The sequence below is a fragment of the Dipodomys ordii genome, unplaced genomic scaffold, assembly GCF_000151885.1.
Source record: "Dipodomys ordii isolate 6190 unplaced genomic scaffold, Dord_2.0 Scaffold213, whole genome shotgun sequence".
In the NCBI taxonomy this organism is placed as follows: Eukaryota; Metazoa; Chordata; class Mammalia; order Rodentia; family Heteromyidae; genus Dipodomys; species Dipodomys ordii.
In genome coordinates this window covers 68355-88220 of record NW_012267429.1, presented here as the reverse complement: position 1 = coordinate 88220, position 19866 = coordinate 68355, and the positions used below count along the sequence as shown (strand labels likewise).

Here is a 19866-nt window from a genome sequence, read left to right as displayed (position 1 = left end):
ACTCAGGGCCTAGGCGCTGTCCCTAACCCTCTTTGTGCTCAAGGCTAATGCTCTACCACTTGTACCACAGTGCTACTTCCTACTTTTCCTAGTATTTTATTGGGAGTAAGAATCTCACAGATTTTCCTGCCCAGGCTGGCTTTGAACTGTGATCCTCAGATTTCAGCTCCTGAGTGGATAGGATGACAGGCATGAGCCCCCAATGCACAGCTCACTGCAGAGTTGTTTTGTGTGTGTGTGTGTGTGTGTGTGTGTGTGTGTGTGTGTGTGTGTGAAAATACCATACAGAGGGGTTACAATTACATGGTTAAGGTAATGAATACATTTCTTATCAAGCATTGTTGCCTCCTCCTTTGTTTCCTCCCCTTCCCATCGCTTCCCATATCCTCCCCCTCCTCCCCGCCAGAGTTGTAAAGTTCGTTTTTTAACATTTGTACATCTCACTGTTGCACTGCAGTTTTTTAAAACCAACTTTTGACCGAGGCTTTATGTTTCCTCATTGCTGGGGCTTGCAACTAATTGGCCTCAGACTTTACCACAACCTTGGGTAACCTCTTGCCCCCAAGCCCCATAATCAGATCATCAGGAAGCTCTACTGTCTTTCTTCTTTAAAGTAAAATGTAGGCAGAGTTTTTTTTTTTTTTGTCAGTCATGGGTCTTGAACTCTGGGCCTGGGCGCTGTCCCTCATCTCTTCAGCTCAAGGTGAGCACTCTACCTCTTGAACTATAGCACCACTTCTGGTTTTCTGGTGGTTTATTAGAGATAACAGTCTCACCGCCTTTCCTGCCTTGGCTGGCTTTGAACCGTGATCCTCAGATCTCAGCCTCCTGAGTGGCTAGGATTACAGCTGTGAGCCACTGGCACACGGCTCAGTATTTTAGAGAATTTTTATGGAAGGAAATTTAAAGAGAAGGGTCTCTTTCTATAGCTCATGAATCTTTATAAGAAAAACACAAAAATTTCTAGGAAGTAGAGCTGTGGCTCAGATGATAGAGCACTTGAGCAAAAGCCCTCAGGGACAGCACCCAGATCCTGAGCTCAAATTCCAGGACTGACATCAAAATATTTTTTTCTAAAAATTGCTCTTTGAAAACCAGAACTTATCAGATACTGGACAGTGATCAGAACAAGCCAGAAACTCAAGAGGTTGTAAGCCTTAAAGGTTTGAGTTCCTCGTGTGGAGGGAGACGATGTGGTCATTATATTCAATGTACTTTATGTAAAACTGAATTACAGAACTTCAGGGTAGGGATGAGGTGGGGAATGGTAGGGAGAGCGATGGAAGGGAGCTATTGATCAAGATGAATTGTACTCATCACCTGGCTTCTGAAAGCAAAATCCCTTCGGGCAATTACTTAATAAAAAAATTAAAAATACATAGGTACAGTTCTGATTGACAGAATTTATACTTTACATTTTTGGTATATATTCATCAATAAAGCTAATGTTCAATGAAAAGAAAAGATTTGAGTCCTCAGCTGGGGCATGGTTCAAGAGTGCTACCGAAATAAAGAATAAGAAAGAAAGAAATAATATTTCAGTCATTAAACAGACTTTTCCTCTGAGTGAATTCTGTGATTGCTAGAGTGCATGGCTGCTAGCGGACATCTTCAGGCCACAAGCCTGTTGGTTCTGGCATCTGAGGACAGAGACTATGGCCAGCAGTGCAAGTGGAAATGAAACATAAATGTTCCAGAGAACACAAGGAACTATGGGCCCGGGATCGGGACATGGACGGACACACTCTCCATAAAAGATAAGAATTCAAAAGCGTAAGGCCAAGATACTTCTGGAAGGCACAAAGAGCCCACAGATGTTTCATCTGCCTCCCCCCCTGAGAGAAACTGAGTTTGAAAGCCACATGAGAGGGCCTTGGCAGTCACCCCATGAGCTTCTCTGCAGCCACAGAAGCCCACCTGCCCTCACCGGACTGTATCACAAGACTAGGGCATTTGCCTCTGGACTAAGATCAAATGTTAACAAAACATCTCATTAAGCCCTTAACAAAATGTAAAACTACATTTCCTTAGATCGTCCCTTGATCTGACTGTCTACCAGAACACAATTCACCTCTCTTAGAGGAGCTTATGGTATATCCATTCATGATGTCTAACAATAAATGCTACTAGAAAAACATGAACCATATACAGAAAACAACTGACAATCCTTGAGTTGACCAAGATGTTCAAGTAATTACCTTAAAGTAGGTATTATAATGATCTTCAAGAACTTTAAGTGAAACATGTTTATAATGATGGAGCAGATGGTAACTCAGTAGAGAAATAAACATGATAAAAGCAAATGTAAACTCTTGAAGTGGTTCCCGGATAGGGTTAATACTGAATCAGAGAAATAAAGATGGGGTGAGTACATGTAAAGTAATCCAAAACAAAACACACAGAAAATAGAAATACAGGAATGAAGCTCCAGTGGTGTGGGACAGGAAGGGCGTGCTAAGGGAAGCTGTGCTCTTCTTCCAACCTGGGGGCAGCTGGCTCTCAGGCAGAGTTCATGGCCATTTGCAATTTTGAGGATTCCATAACAAGCCTCCAGTTTGATCAGCATTTTAATTAGAAAGCCATGTGTCCATTTCAAATTATTAACCTCTTTCTTTGGTACTATACCATTGGAGAAATTCATTACTATTCATGTCAACGGGGAAGTCAGGGAAGGGAGGGTGGGCTGTGGCTGAGTGTGTGCCGGGTGCGAGAGTCTAGTGTAAACACTGGGCTGTCCGTACTCCAACCCCCTCTCATTTCAGGACCCACATATACTTCCTGAGGTATCAGCTCTCTGGGCTCTGGTCGTAACACTTTCTGACTCTCATTTCCATGGTAACTTCCTGATTGGTCAAGGCTGTGCAGCCTCCGTATTGCATGTGGGGATCTTTTTGAAATGCTTTCTCTTTGGCTGTTTATTCTCAACATGTCCATGACTTCAACATGTTTGCAGTCATGTTCAATATTCCTGTAGCTGTGAACAACACACCAGCAACCGAGCCAGCATGCTTGTGGTCATGTGATCATACTTCTGAAGTCCTGGTACAGAGCCCTCTTTCAGGGCTATGGGAAATATCCCTTTACCTAGATTACACATGAGAGGCCCATGTAATTCAGTAGATAACTGGCAGGCACTGGGTCTAATGGACAAGTGCCATGGGCAGAGGGGTTCAGCTTTATTCTGGAGACAGTGGGGCCAGAATGGGGAGAGCAGTGGAGAGACTGGCAGTCCCAGCTCCTGCATCCAGAGCACCTCAAGGTTCCTCAACGCTCACCTCAATTGCTTCCAGGGCCCAGTATCGGAGGGGAGGAATTAGAAATGACACCTGGGAGCCCTGACTCGTCTTTGCTTGGCTCTCTTCTTGTGTGGCAATTTGCATCACATTTGTCTCTGGGCACCACACTCCCAGTTAGTAGGCCATGTAGATGACTTGAGAAAATGGAGCTGAAGGGTATGAGAAAGTAGGAAAATGGAAACATGGCTAGAATATGAAAGGTATGGAGGGGAGGATGTGGGGATCAACAGTGAGCAAGCATGAAGGGATTTGTAGATAGCTGATGGGTAGAAGAGTAGGTAGATGCATGGGTATGTGGCTAATGGAGGAATGGGCAGAAATAAATGATGGATGGGTGAATGCGTGGGTAGATGGGTAGGTGTGTGGGTGGGTGATAGGAGAATGGATGGGCCATGTGGATTAATAACAGGTGGATGAGTGATTGGGTGGATAAAAGAATGAATGCTGGGTGGATAGGTGGGGATAACTCGATGAATGAATAGGTGTGTATAACAAGGTGTGCGTGAGGCAAGTGGTTGACATATGAATTTAAGAATGAAGATGTTAAGATGCATCCATAGCATAATCAAAAACTTGAGTACGTATTTATTCCCCAGCATACAACCCATCTCTCTTGAAGAGAAAATAAATATTTAATGTCATGAACAATCATTTGCCTAAGGCTGGAATCTGAGCATAGAAAGAGTTGTCTGTCACAAATACATTATTTTTGAATGGAGAAAGGAATGGTGGGTGAATGTTCAATGTACACAGGTGGAAATGGGGTTGGAAATGTGAGAGGATCTGAGGGTTTGGAAGAGATAGAGTGGATGATAATGTAGGGGCAACACTGGGCAAGAGGCTTTGTGTGCAGAATTAACAGGCTGAGTCGAAGCTCCTTTGTGCAACTTCCTAAAGATAACATAACAGCACCACCACCACCTCCCCAAGATCAAATGTATCAACTTATTAGAAATGTAAGCATATTTTTGATAAAAGCAGTGAGGCGTTACTTCTAACATCTATGCAGAAAATTCTTGTTCCTAGCTGATGATGCATGTCTAAATAGTCTGTCAGAGAGTTAGCTGAAATACTAGCTATAGACCTAAGAGGTAGAATGGGAGCTTGGCATTTCCCAGGCCTTCCCTCTGGCTAACCACAGGCCTGCCAATTATTTCTAGAAGAAAACTGTGTGTGCACATTAATTGACCTGCTTTTACAGCTCAGACCCAAGGGACAAGGTTTGTAATCATCTATTGCTGGCAGTTGAAGGGACATAGGATTCACCAGTGTTTCTAGATCACAATAAACTGGTTTTAAATGAGCTTCCAAGCACCTCCAGGGCTACCCTACTCTCCAGGATAGTGCAGAGAAGACACTAATGCATGTATCTGCTGGTCACTCTGTGGAAGTTTTTTAAAAAATTTTAAGCTTTTTATTGCAAAGGTGATATACGGAGGGGTTAGTTACATATGTCAGGCATTGAGTACATTTCTTTTTGAACAGTGTTACTTATTCCCTCCTTTTCTCCCAGTAGATCTTAAATTTCTGAAGAAGAGGTGAGAAACGTGGAGGGAACTGATCTATGGAGGAAACAGTTTCTAAATAGGCATAGAGTTGTTGCCTCCCCTTGCCCCGTGTGTGTGTGTGTGTGTGTGTGTGTTATGTGTGTGCACGTGCACGTGTGCGCATGCGTGCACATACACACACACACACACACACACACACACGTGTGCATGTCGATTTGTCTGTCTGCCTGCCTGTCAATTCTAAGAAATCCGATGGAAAGGAACAGTAGGAAACTGAAGGAACTGAGCGGAGACGTCATCTATGACCTACCACAGGGAAGGAAATGTTAGGGCTTCCTTTAAGCCAAGTAAAGTACCTGACAAACTAAAAATCAATACTTTTCAAAGTTAAATATCAGAATTCAAATTCTCTACAACATATTCTTTTCAACCTCTAGCACTGTGAGAAGCTAGATGAAAAGTGAGAAAGTGTGGTCCATACATAAGTAAAAATTATTCAGTGTAAACTGGTTTTGAACCAGCAGATAAGAACTTTTACTCATGCATGCAAGACAAACATTCTACCACTAAGCCACCTTCCCAGTCCTGTAAGAACTCTTTGTATAAAAGAACTATTTAGTCCTTAGCAGTTTTGAATTATATATACGTTTATGTACATATTATAAATACTTTCTTCTGGTATTTTGTACCATTTACCAACATGATTATGAATGAATAATAAAATGTGGCATGCCAAAAAAAGTACTTTTAAAAACATTTCTGTAAATATATAAAAGTACTAAAGGAAAATATAATTGTAATAAATATACACATATATGACATATCAATATAAAGTGGAAACTACAGAGATTTAAGGTTAAATATCTCAAATAAACAGTTCACCAGATGTATTTTAAGGGCAATTGAGAATGGCATCAGAGAACATGAAGGTAGATATATAGAATTAATCTAATACTAAGATGAGAGGGAAAAAGCAGAAGAAAGCATTAACAAGATTTCTGTGACATATACTGCATAATAAACAGCAAAATATTTTAATGGTGTCTATTTATTAGAAAAATGGGAAAGAGAGAAAGATAGAAAAGCATGTTAAGGGGCTTACTTTACTTCAGTATGCCCTTGTTTTGTTCCATTTCCCTAACATCAACTTATCTGACCTTTTCTGCTTGTCTCAGACATATACTAGTTATTGCAAATAAGGGAAACCATGGGACCGATGTTTCTCCACATAGAGCTCCCCTGTAACTCAGCATTCTCACTTTTGGGCATTTACCCAAATGATCACAAACAAGACCACACTAAAGCTACCAGCACAACTATGTTTATTGCAGCATTATTTACCATAGCTAAGAATGAAACCAACCCAGATGCCCCTCAGTAGATGAATGGATCAAGAAAATGAGGTTTTCAGCATTTCCCTAGTGAACCAGGAAATGAGAGCTTTCCTTTAACTTCTTAAAGGGCACTTAAGAAAATTGGCAACTACTATCACTCATAGTAGTGAAAAATGATTTTCCAAGGATTAAGATCAACACATTTGTACACACAGAGCTTTTTTTTTTTGTCAGTCTTGGGGCTTGAACTCTGGGTCTGGGCACTGTCCCTCAGCTCTTCAGCTCAAGGCTAGCGCTCTACCACTTGAGCCACAGCGCCACTTCCAGTTTTCTGGTGGTTTATTGGAGATAATGATCTCATGGACTTTCCTGCCCCGGCTGGCTTTGAACCATGATCCTCAGATCTCAGCCGCCTGAGTAGCTAGGATGACAGGCATGAGCCACCATTGTTTGGCTCCTCAGAGCTTCTTTTCAACATTATTTCAGAACTTTCTTCCAGTGTGAGAAGACATGAAGGCTATGGGAGAGAAGTACACTCAGTAAGCTTGTATCAATTACAGAACAGATTATTCATGTGGAATGGTCTATGATCCAATTACAAATATGGGTTTTAAATGAAATAAATGGGTTCAGCATGGCTTTAGGATACAAAGCCAATGTGCACGAATCATTTGAAAGTCATACTAGCAACAAACATTTGGGAATTAAAAATTTAAATGCTGTTTACAATAAATTAAAATATATGTCCCTAGGTATGGGACATATATGGGCAAACATGGCAGATAACACACTCAAATCTATAGAACATGGATGATAAAAGTTAAAAAACTTAAATAACAGAGGATTACAGTGTATTCATTACAACATGGTCAAGACATTAATCCCCTCCAATTTGATTTAAAGATCCATTGTGCTACCAATCAAATCATGGTAATCATTTCTGTATTGGCAGGCTGATTGTAAAATTCATATAATATGTGATTGTGGTTAGATCTGTGAAATGGAGGATTGGGTGTCTGGTTGTTTCTATGTCTGAGTTTACTGAGGAATGAAGAGTGAGAGAAATGATGGGAGCCTGCTGATTGCTTGGATAGCTGGAGTGATGGATGATGCTTTTGGGTGGATGAGGGGTATGGATGAATGGATGCATGTGTGGGAAGATGTTTAGTAGTTCCTCCCATGGATGGGTAGCTAGAAGATGAGTGGATGCAAGATGGCTGGGAGGATGAAATGATAGATGAGGCATTGATAGATGAGTAAATGGTGATGAGTAGATGGCTGGCTGGCTGGGCCATGGGTGGATACATGATGGATAGATAAAGAAAGTGTTAATGAATGATGGGTTGGTGGGTAGCTGAATAGAGGGGTGTATAAATGAAGATGTGGCTGGAATATAGCAGGAGGCACACGATTGGCAGGTGAACCTAAGAATGACTATGAGATACCCAAATTATTCAGCAGGTGAAAGAAAACTGGAAGACTGATGATGCAAGGATGGTTGGATAGGTGGATGATTGCAAGGGTGGTTGGATAGGTAGATGAATGCAAGGGTGGTTGGATAGGTGGATGAATGCAAGGATGGTTGGATAGGTGGATGAACGCAAGGATGGTTGGATAGGTGGATGAATGGGTGAATGTTAGGGTAGATGAAGAAAAGACAGCTGGGTGGATGATTAGATGGATGGATTCTTGGAGCTCTGGATAGATGGTGGATCTGTGGATGGATAGATGGATAAGTGGATGGATAGATTGTTGGGTAGATGGGAGAATGGATAGAAGATGATGGATGGGTGATGGGTTTATGGATGGTAGATTGATGGGTGGGTGGATCAGTGGATGAACAATGGATGGTAACTTGGTAGGTAAACAAGTACACATTTGATTGCATGGATGGAACATAACAGGAGGTATGTGGAGGCAAGTGATTGGCATGTGAATCTAGGAATGGGAATGAGATGCATTCACAGGTGATTACACACTTAAAGGGATGTTATTCTTTAGAGTACAGATCATTCTCTATTGAAGAGTGAGTATGTATTTAATGCCAGTTGGTCATGATCACCTCTATGCCAAAGCCTAGAATTTGAGCATAGAAACAATGATAAATGTGTCAGTTCAGTCAGAACAGAAATCTAAGTATGTTTTCAGAAGGTCCTGTGAGAAAAGTGAGCCATGTGCTGCACAGTGTCTGCTGCCTGACTCTGAGGTGGCACCAATGTGGCGTTTGCTGTTGGCAATGTAGAAGTACACAGAAAATCAAAATCCTACACATTTCTTTCCTATATTTTGTCCCTAGGTTGTGAGAATTATGGACACCAATCCCCATTTCAACATAGAAACATATGCACACGTTTGTATACCTGCACATACCCCATATATAGCTCTTGCCAACGGTTCCTGGCATAAAGCAGAATTTAAGGCAGAGGAAGGTACTAGATGGAGAAATGGAGGATGGGACTTGTGAGTGGTCTGGGCAGCTGTATGGTTCAGTCCTCTTGTAATTCTATGTTTTTTCTTCTACCTGATGTCCCTGAAAGAGGTGACATTCATAACTTATAGTCCATCTTGAATACAGTAGGTTGCCTTCTCTGGCTTCACCCCAGGGTATCCATTTTTCTTCATGGAACTATGTGGTAGACTCTTTTTTTGGGTCAGTTGTGGGGCTTGAACTTTGGGCCTGGGCAATGTCCCTGAGTTCTTCAGCTAAAGGTGGGCACTCTATCACTTGAGCCACAGCACCACTTCCAGTTTTCTGGTGGTTAATTGGAGATAAGAGTCTTCCAGACTTTCCTGCCCAGGCTGGCTTTGAGCCATAATCCTCAGATCTATCTCCTGAGTAGCTAGGATTACAGGCATGAGGCACTGGTGCCCAGCTTGTGGTAGACTTTTAAAAGTATGTTAAACATGGTGCTAGATTTAGAAAACAAGTGGCAGAATGACCAATAATCTTGAATTTCTGGTAATCAGTGAGCATACTTTTAGACTAAGTAGGTTCCAAATTATCTGAAGTTCTGCTTCCAGTTCTTGTCACTGATCTACATTCCCTTGGAAATGGATGTGTTTTCCCCAGCCTCCCCTAGCTTTTCCTGCTGTCCCTGGCCAGCCCACTAGAGCCTGACCATCTCTGCCCTGAGTGGAGTGATCCTTGAGGACCCTGTGGAGGATAGATTATACCTTGTGCCAGAAAACAAGTGACTTTTACTCCTTTAGAGGTTTTACTAAACCTCATATATCACGACACACCTAGTACATTAAAATGATGCCTGTTCATTAGGTTATCTTAAGCATTAAGATAGAACTTTGATTCACTTTAATAAATGCCATTGCTAGCTAACTTGTAACTGCAAGTATTTTAGTGGCAGGAGAAGCCTATTGGTTTGTCCCAGAATGTACCAAGTGGCTTCCTGGGCTGGATGGTCCCTATCCTGGCTACCCAATGTTACTGCCTTGTCCTAGGGATGGGGGCCCTGCACCTGGGCCGTGGAACCCTGGCCGGCATTGGGTGACTGGTTTTGGTTTCTTTTCCTGAGCCTTTGTTCATCTCAAGGCTTGAGAGAAGCTAAATCTATAGAAGAAGAGGAGGATTAGGAGTTTTGTGATACAATGACCATGTAGATTCTTTTCATTTGTGTGTGTGTGTGCGTGCGTGCGCGCATGCGTGGGCATGTGTGCGTGCACACACTTGTGTGCTAGGGTTTGAATTCAGTGCCTGCTGCTGTACCTGAACTTTTGTGCTCAAGGACTGTGCTCTATTATTTGATTCACAGCTATAAGACTAGCTTTTTGTTTGTTTCTGTTTGTTTGTTTTTGTTTGTGTTTGTTAATGGGATATAGAGTCTCATGGACTTTCCTGCCTGGGCTGGCTTCAAAGTGTAATCCTCAGATCTCAGCCTCCCATGTAGCTAGAATTACAGGTGTGAGCCACTGGTATCCCAGCAAGGTAGATGTGTATTTTAACAGCTTCTTTGAGGTGTAATTGACGTACAATCCACATATATTTCATGTATACAAACTTAAAGTCCCACATGTGAGTTAGCTGTGAAAGCATCACAAGCGTGAGGACGGGAAGCTACTCAGTTCCCAAATGTGCTCTGGTGCCTCTCCGGGGAGCCAGTGCGGCACTCTGCCACAACAGGGTAGGTTTTATGTTGTGTGAGGGTCGGCCTTTTCATGGCTGAACGACCGTATGTATATTGTTGTATATATAACATGTATGCATATATGACCCAATTTCTGTTTCTATGTATCAATAGATACTTGATTGTTTCTTTCTGTAGGACATTGTCAATAATGCTGCAATGAACATAAAGATGGGACAGCTCTTCAATATAGTGATTCAATTGTCTTGAATACTCAGAAATGATCCTGCTTATCCATATGGAATTCTCTTTTCAATTGTTTTGAAGGGTCACCATTTTTGTTTCCCATAATGGTAGTGCCCACGCTTAGTGTACAAGGTTCCCTGTTCTTCTCGTCTCTACCAATACCTGTTATTTTTAGTCTTAGTGAAGGAACTTTCTAAGAAGTGTGAGGTGGTAACGGATTGTGGTGTTGATGGGCAACTTCCACATGAGAGATGCCACTGAGAGTCTTTGTATAAGACCTTGTTGTCAACTCTGTATCTTCTTTGCAAGAATGTCTATTCAATTTATTTTCAGGTCTTAAGTACTTATTATACTATTGAATTACTTGGCTTCTTCATATTTTTGGACAGTAACCCTTTATCAGATACAGGGTTTGCAAATACTTCCTCACACTCCATAGATGGCCTTTTCATTTTGATATTCCTTCCATTGAGGTGAGTAGTCTTTTCATCAGATGGAGGCTTACTAGTTTATTTCTAATTTGTTTTTGCCTGTGTTTCCATGTGATATCCAAAATATACGTGTCATTATATCAAAGAGTTGTTTCTTTATGTTTCTTTTGAGCACTTTTACAAGTGTATAACTTATGATATAAGTTACTAGCATAAAAGGAGGCTGATGAAGGTGATTAAAACTATATAGTACATCTTTAATTCTTCTAGAAGTATCTGCAAATCTCCCAGATGAAAAAGACCTTAGGCTATGCCAATGCTTTGGGCAACACAGAATGGTTGCAAAAAAGAAGGGTAAAAGTTGCATAATTGAATAAATCCATTTGGAGAAGCCTGACTAATAAATCCTGATTTAAGTAGGGCTTTGCCTACAGAAGCAGTCTCCATTCACGGACCAGACCCTGGTTCCTTAAGAGTCTGGGCTGAGGCAGAGCAACTCCTGGCCTCAGGCCTCTTGTCTGGCCTCTCCCATGTTGAGGTCCCAGTAATCTCTAGTGTCAGTAATCTCTGTGTCAGTCACAATGAAGGGAGTAGGTTTTACCCTTTCCTGTACACATTTTGTCATCGGAAGATCAACCACTGCAAGCACTTACTTTGGATGGGCCAGTGAACTGAGAAAGTTAAGATCCTTTCCCTCATTGAATGGATCCCTCCACTGCCTTGTGTCTTCAATGCCAGCGATTAAGCAGGATCTGGGCCAGCATCTGTTTTCTACCGTGTGTAGGCAGCACGCTGCCGTGGGACCCCTGTACTTACCTTTCTTGGGGCCACTTTCGTTACCCTGAAGTTGGCTTTTGGAGTAACTCTCTATCATGGACCTCACAGGCAGCATCAAGGCCACCTCAGTGGCCCGGAGTGGACCCTAGGGCACAGCCCCCTAGGGCTTGGGTTGCATCACACAGCCAAAACCAACCTTATATAACCAGGATGACCTGGAGCGAGCAGCTACCTCTGGACTCCAGACAGCAGGATCATAGCCACCGAGTGTGGATGGGGTGGGGAGGACGTGTGGGGCCGACCCCTGGCTTCATGTCTGTCCACGCTCTCTCTGGGCAAGTGCATCTTCCCTGTGACACAGTTTGTCACCCGGGGCTCATCTGGAACAGTCCATTTGTCTAGAGATGCCCCGGTGTGCTGTGTACAGGCAGGCTGTACTTCTCCAGGCTTTTCCTCTGTCAGTCAGGATATTCCCTTGCAGTGTGTGTGCCCCTGAGGGCCCAGTGACTCCCTGTCAGGAGGACACCGACTCTGTGCTGTGAGTACCTCTCCTGTCCAGGGAGGAGGGAGTTCAGATATTCTGATAACTGTCACAGGAATGTGAGCGACTCGGGGACAGTCACAGACACTGCTCTCCCCAGCCTGCTCTGCGCTGACTCTGCTGTGAGCCAGGGCTCAGGCCTGCCTCAGGCAGTTGGCTCCACAGTCTCACCATGCACTTGATCCTTGGAAACGAAGACATGGTGTTTTCTATGGAGTTGATGCCCCAGACATGACAGTTGCATACAGTTCATGATTGGGAAGGCACGGAGCTGTGTTTGACCACAGAAGCTGGAGGCGGGCGGGAGGGTCCCTGCTCTCTCTCAGCTGCCCTCTGCACCTGCCCCACAGGAACCATCCATCTGCACTTCCCCAGGGCTCCGCAAACGTTTCCGCCGCACGTCCATCCAGAGGGGTATAGGACACAGAAAGGACACCTCCCCTCCTTGGGTAGGAGAAACTGCTTCAGACATCCCCCACTTGCATCCTGTCACAAACCCAAACAGGGTTTGGGTCTGCAGTCTTTCTACAGTCCCTCTGGTTTGGCAGCTGTAAAGTGGTGTTTGAGGTGAGAGTGGTGTTTGGGAAAGGAAAGTGGTTGCAGTGTTGGTGTTGAGCTGGTGTGATAACCATTCAGATGTGTTGAGCCTCTCCCTCTCTCTCCCTCCCTCCCTCCCTCTCCTCCTGTTTCTCTAGTGTGTGTGTGTGTGTGTGTGTGTGTGTGTGTGTGTATGTGGAGTCCTGAGGCACTCTAGCACTCTACCACTTAAGTCACAACTTCACTTGTGGCTTTTTGGGTGGTTAATTAGAGGTAAAAGTCTCATGAACTTTCCTTCCACGCCGGCTTGGAACGGCGATCCTCAGATCTCAGCTTCCTCCGTAGCTAGGATGACAGGTTTGAGCCACTGGCAATCTGATAAGGAGAAGAGGGTGGCTGATCCCAGAAGCATATTATGTTCATTTCAAGAATTTCTCTCACAGGATTTGGGCCAAGCTTATACTGAAAATGACGACCCTTATTACCAGAAATTGAGGTTTAACGGGACATGTTGCAGCTTATTTGCTAAATTAGGACCATGTCTAATGCATGTGGCAGTTAGGGAAGCTGTGTGACCAATGACTAGATGTGTACTGTGTAACTGATAGCTGCTCGTCCTACACAGACTGAATGGGAACAAAGTGTGACTGAGAGTCTGTGGGCTTGCCAGATAGGAAGCAAACAGAGAGAGGACCAGCCCATGGAGAGAGGCTGGGAGTGGGCAGCTCCAGCTCTGATGATGTTATTTTTATCACAATGAATTTTGGTTGTTTGTTTTGAAATGTGAGCAGAGCTGGTACAATGTAAATTTGGGCTGATTCATGGGGTGAGTCTGGATGGCCATACGACCCTGGAAGTTCCTGCAATGTGGTCCCAATGGCAGAATCTCCAGGATGGCAGGGGTATAGAAAACCATGCAGAGAACTGTTTGTAGACTCTGGGGTCTGCCAACACAGCCTGGGACTGGCTGCCGCAGCCACAGCATGTCTGGATCTGGCTGCCATTTCCTGCATAGACCGATTGTCTACTAACAATTTGAGCCAGTTCCCACCCTCCCCTCAGCTGTCCACATGTAGGGAGGTACCATGGTCAGCTTGCTGAATCCTGGCCATCTCGGCCCCCATGGAGTGGACTGGAGAAAGTGTGCCCCCCGTTCCCTCTGTGGGTTGAATGGGGCCCCGTGTCCATTTTTGTTCACACACAGGTCTCTGTGGAATGTCTCACCGACCTGCCCTTCCCTTTAGTTAGAGAACCAGGAGTTTGCTGTTTATGTTTTGATCTGATAATGTAAATTTAAGCAATGTTTTTCTACCAGACAGGCTACCATTGCATGGACTTGGTTTTTCACATTTTAAAAAGTGACATTTAGGTAAAAGCCAAGTTCATCTGCCCTCGAGAAGGAGGCTCAAGCTTCAGACCCCTCTGGTCCTGCTCAGGATACTCATGGCTCCTGGAAACCAGTCCGAGGTGACCGTGTTCATCCTGCAGAGGTTTGTGGATGACCCTTGGCTCCAGGACGCCCTCTTCGGTCTCTTATTCATCTTGTTTGTCACGGCCCTTCTTGGCAATGTCCTGATCATCACAACCATCCGCGGCAGCCCCAACCTCCATAGTCCCATGTACTTCTTCTTGGCCAACCTGGCCCTGATGGATGTTATCTGCACTGTGACTGTCCTGCCCAAATTCCTACAGAGCCTCGTAGCTGAGAACACCATCTCCTTTGGGGGCTGCCTTGTCCAGATGTTTGTCTTCTCCTGGGTCCTGGGATCTGAGTTGCTGCTTTTCTCTGCCATGGCCTATGACCGCTACCTGGCCATCTGCCGGCCCCTGCACTATGGCACTCTGATGAGTGGCAGGGCCTGCGTGTCCCTGGCCACCTTCGCGTGGTCCACAGGGGCTCTCAACTCCTTGGTGCTCACCTGCCTGGTCCTACGTCTGTCCTTCTGTGGCCCCAAACTCATCACACACTTCCTCTGCGAGATTCCACCGGTGTTGCTGCTGTCCTGCAGCCCCACCTTCATCAATGACATCATGACGGTTATTGCAGACATGTTCTTGTCTGGCCTGAACTTCCTGCTGACCATGGCATCCTATGGTTGCATCATTGCCAGCATCCTGCGCATCCGCTCGGCTGAGGGCAAGCGGCGTGCCTTCTCCACCTGCTCGGCTCACCTGGTGGTGGTCACGCTCTACTACTCTACGGTACTCTACACCTACGTCAGGCCAGCCCTGGGCTCCACTGGGCTCCTGGACAAGGCCATCGCCATTCTGTACACTACCGTCACTCCCTCTCTCAACCCGCTCATCTACACCTTGAGAAACACAGAATTCAAGGCCTCCTGCAGGAAGCTCCTGTCTTTTGCCAGATGAACCTGGCAGAGAGAGGACCTCTGGAAGTGGCAGGAGCGCGCCCGATGCTTCTCACATTTGAGCCTGGAGGATGTAGGTTTTTGTATCCTGGGGCTGTCAATGTCTGAGACCCTGCGTAGGAAATGCTATACTTTGTGCCATAGAATATCTGGATTTTCACTCCTCTAAAGGTTTTACTCAGCTGCATGCATTGCTATAGTTGTAGTACCTTAAAATTTATGTGTACATTAGATTCTCTTAAACATTAAGACCTTTGATCCTTTCAACTAGATATCACTAACTTAACTCAAAAGTGTAGGTTCTTTTAACATTCAGGGGTTTTTGTTTGGTTGGTTTTTTTGTTTGCTTAATGTTGGTCTTTGTGCTTGAACTCAGGGCTTAAGCACTGTCCCTGGGCTTTTTAAAACAGTTATTCTCACAGCTAGTACTATACCACTTGAGCCACAGCTCCACTTCTGGATTTTTGTTTTAATTGGACGTAAGAGTCTCATTTACTTTCCTGACCAGGCTGGCTTTGAACTATAATCCTCAGCCTCCTGAGTTGCTAGGTTTAAGATGTGAGCCACTGGCACACAGCTTCATGTACCATTTTTAAATGTTTTCATCGCAAATCCTGGTAGGACACCTCATTGCTGCAGAATTGGCAGAATTTGAATATTTATAACAACACAGGCAGAAGGCCGAGGCCCCTAAGGAGAAGCGTAGGAGGAGCACACGTGGCTGTTCTACGGGTACCAGATGATTTTGTGGACTGGTGTTCCCTGCCCTCGCTGCCCGTACTGTGAGCTGTACTGTGCGGTCCCGCTGACTGCGGACTCCGCACCCTACTCATACCTGCTGTTCACCCCTGGCTCTTCCCTGTCACCACGTTCTAGTCTCTACTTTTCTGAGTTCAACATTTTCGATCTGTACAAAGTGAGAAATGTGACATTTGTCTTTCTGAGCTATTCTTATTTCATTCTGTGTAACATCTTCCAGTTACATCCTTATTATTGGATTTTCTTCCTCTACAGAGCATTAGCTATATTGCTATATATCTAATATATATGTGTACATGAGACATTTTCTTTATGCACCAGTGGGCATTTACTTGCTTTTTATTGGATGTTGTGATTATTATGCAATGACCATGAGGATGGAGATATCTCTTCAAGACACTGATTTGATTTGCCCCAATAGGCAAATACCCAAAGGCTGGTCTGGTGGCCCATATGGAGTTCTTTTTAAAATTATTATGAAGAACCTACATATTGTTTTGTGTAAGGGTAGTACCAACTCTTAGTGTGCAAATTTCCATTTCTCCCCATTCTCACTCACACTTGTGAATTTTAGTCTTATTGATAATAATCTTCTTAGAGATGTGAGGTTATATCTGATTGTGATACTGATGTGCAACTTCTAAGTGATTAGTGATATTGAGAATCTTTGCGTGAGACCTGTTTTTTTTTAAAACCTATTTTAAGACATCTGTGTATCTTCTTTACAAAAGTGCCTGTTTAGGTATTTGTGTTTTTATATTTTTGGATATTAACCATTTATCAGATTCAGGGTTTGCAAACATCCTCTCACTCTATAGCTTGAAATTTCTTTTTTTTCTTCTTTTTCTTTTGTCAGTCTTGGGCTTGAACTCAGGGCACTATTTCTGAGCTTTTCTTTTCTTTTCTTTTTCTTTTGTTCAAGGCTAGCATTCTACCCTTTTAACTACTACCACAGTTCTACCTTTGTTTTTTTTGGTGATTAATTGGAGATAAGAGCCTCCTAGGCTTTCCTGCTTGAGCTGTCTTCAAACCAAGATTCTCAGATTTCAGATCCCTGATAAGCTAGGATTACAAGCCTGAGCCATCAGCACCTGGAACACTGCATTTTCACTTCAATTTAATTATTGTTTCCACTTAAGTAAGCAGAAGTTTTTTCATTTGATGTAGTCTCCCTAGTTTAAATTTATTTTGCCGATGCTTTAATATCTAATTGTAACAAAGAATGTCATGTGTTATTTCTCTTTGGGGATTTTATGGGCTTATAACTTATAGTAAAACTTCAGCACACTTAATTTTGTATGTATTATAAGTTAAATTTCAATTTCATTCCGCTGCAAAGGATTTTACCCATTCCACTTTTTGGAGCGACTGTTCTTTCTACAGTTTTTTTTTCTTGTCATTGCTGGTAATGATGAATTGAGTGTGGATGTATGGCTTTCTGCACTGTCCATGCATGTACTGATACCAGTACCTTATAAAGTTGATCACTACAGCTCTGCAAGAGATTTTGACATTTAAAAGTGTGATGTTTCAAACTTGAATTTTCTTACAATTCATTTAGTTTAGGGAAATTCATAGGATTTCAGGTGGATTTGAAATTTTTTCTATATCATTAGTAAATGCCATTTGGAGTTATTACAATTGGAATTGTGTAATTTTTTTGCATGGATATAAAAATACAATTAGTTCCAATCAACACATGGGAAGAACAGACAGTGCATCTCATCTCATGCTGGAGAGATGGAGAGAGTTTTTCTTTGCATGGTTTTTCATTTGGGGCCACACTTAAGTCTACCTAGGTATGTGGTTGGTTTTTCAAACACACAGAAATCTGAAAGTTACTGGGATTCTCAGGTCTGAAATTTCTATTGAAGAGGTAAGAAACCTGGTAGAAGGATCTAAAGAAGAGAGAGCTGCCAAGCACACATATAAAGCATCCTGATACTCCAAAATTGTGTGTGTGTGTGTGTGTGTGTGTTTAGGTCTGTGTGTCTGCCATCTATCAGTTTGTCTCTCTCCAAGCAATCCAATGGAAAGCACCATTTATGAAACAGGTTTCATCACCACAGGGAGGAGAAAAATGTTTGAGTCTCATTCTAGCCAAGTGAAGTATCCAGTAAGATAAAATCAATTCTTTACAAAGTTATGTATCACAATCCAAATCTCCATAATACTTATCTACAACCTGTACTATATATATATGTATATGAAAAATAAGAAAATGTGGTCCATATACATGTAAAAAGTATTCGATGTAAACTGACCCCATCGTTTTTGAATTAGCAGATAAGAACTTTATACCTTTGTAAATATGTAAAAGGCCAACGTAAAACATAACTGTGCTGAATATGCATGCAGAAAAAGTATCAATCTAAAGTGGAATCCTAAATTAAACATCAAGTGGAAACTACAAAGATTTAAAGTCAAATACCTCAAATGTGCTATCAACCAAATAACTTGAACTCTGGACCTTGTTGCTCTCATTTGGTCCTCCACCACTTGAGTCGTACCTCAGCTTCTTGCTTTTTGATGGTTAGTTGGAGATAAGAGCCTCAGATTTGTCTGTCCAGGCTGGCTTCTAACTGAGATTCTCATATCTTAGCCTTCTAGGATTATGGGCATGAGCCACTGACACTCACTTCACCAGATACATTTGAAAAGGCAATTAAGAATACTATCAGAGAATGTGAAAGTAAGTAAGTAGAATTTATCCAGTACTAAGATGAGAGAGTATCTGTGACATATGGCAAACACTCAAACATTTTGTAATTGAAGGAGAAGGATGGAGGGATGATTCTGATGAAGTACATTGTGTGTAGATATGGTATGTTAATACAAAATCCCCCCCCCCCCCCGTATAACTACTTCTTGACAGCAAAATAGGGGAAAAGAAAAAGAATAAGATAAAGCAACCACTCCAAGCCCCATCTCAGAAAGATAGAACAGTAGACAGATGCTTGGTAGACCTGAGGAGAATGAATATTTTTATTAAAGTTTTTTATTGGAAAGATGATGTACAGAGGGGTTACAGTTATGTAAAGCTGCTATTAAATACGTTTCTTTTTAAACAGTGTCACCTTAGAATGAGTATTTTTAGAAAGCATATCTTGGCACATTTTAGTCATACTGCTGATATTCAGAGACAAAGAAAACACAAATGTCTTATTAGATAGAGAGAAACAATTAGCAATTATGTGAATGAGCTGGTGTCTCATTTAAAAATGAGGCTAAGGATTGAGAGAGGCATTTGAAAGATTAATTTTAAAAATATACAAAGTGGTTGGTAATCACAAATTTTGAATCTAATGAAAATATTACTTAATAATGAAATAATCATATTTTCCCATAATCGAGACAATTCACTGCTGGCTGACCAGGAGAAGCTTTCAGGTTGGAAGGTAATGATGATGCGGTGGGGGAAGAACTCCACTGAGAACAATGAAGACGACCTGAAATGTAGTTACAAGGTGGATATAAACACTGATATTGCCTTTTACTTTTCTTTTTGTTCTACCTTTTTTTTCTTAATTTCTTCCCTTTTTTTGGTGGGGGGAGGCTGTTGTCAGACTTGAACTCAGGGCCTGGGCTCTGTCCCTGAGTTCTTGCCTAAGACTAGTGCTCTATAACAATCCGCTGAAACAGACAACAGATTCCCAGGGCAACACCGATACTCTAAGACACTATGTTGGAAATAAATGTTGCAACTTGGGGAGGGGGGAAGCACAGTGGGAGAAAAACAAAGGAGTGGGTAACAGTGCTCAACAGAAAGGTACTCATTACCTTACTAGCGTAACTTTAATCCCGCTGGTACAATAATAATAATAATTAATCATAATAAACTAGTGCTCTACCACTTTAAGCCACAGCTCCACTTCCTGTTTTTGTTCTCTCAGCCTCCCAGGTAGCTAGAATTATAGATGTGAGCCACTAGAATCCCATTATGGGTGGGTGGATCAGTGGATGAACAATGGATGGTAACTTGGTAGGTA

General features: G+C 42.8%; 1 protein-coding gene across 1 annotated transcript; it reads left to right on the top strand.

Moving 5' to 3' along the window:
* Window positions 1–14192: 14192 nt before the first annotated feature.
* LOC106000237 (olfactory receptor 13A1-like) lies at window positions 14193–15119 on the top strand. Its single transcript, XM_013035483.1, has one exon. It carries the CDS (start codon window positions 14193–14195, stop codon window positions 15117–15119), a length of 927 nt encoding a protein of 308 aa, XP_012890937.1.
* Window positions 15120–19866: the final 4747 nt, after the last annotated feature.

Excerpts from the sequence above, each read along its gene's own strand:
- LOC106000237 (XM_013035483.1), top strand. The coding sequence starts at position 14,193 with ATGGCTCCTGGAAACCAGTCCGAGGTGACCGTGTTCATCCTGCAGAGG.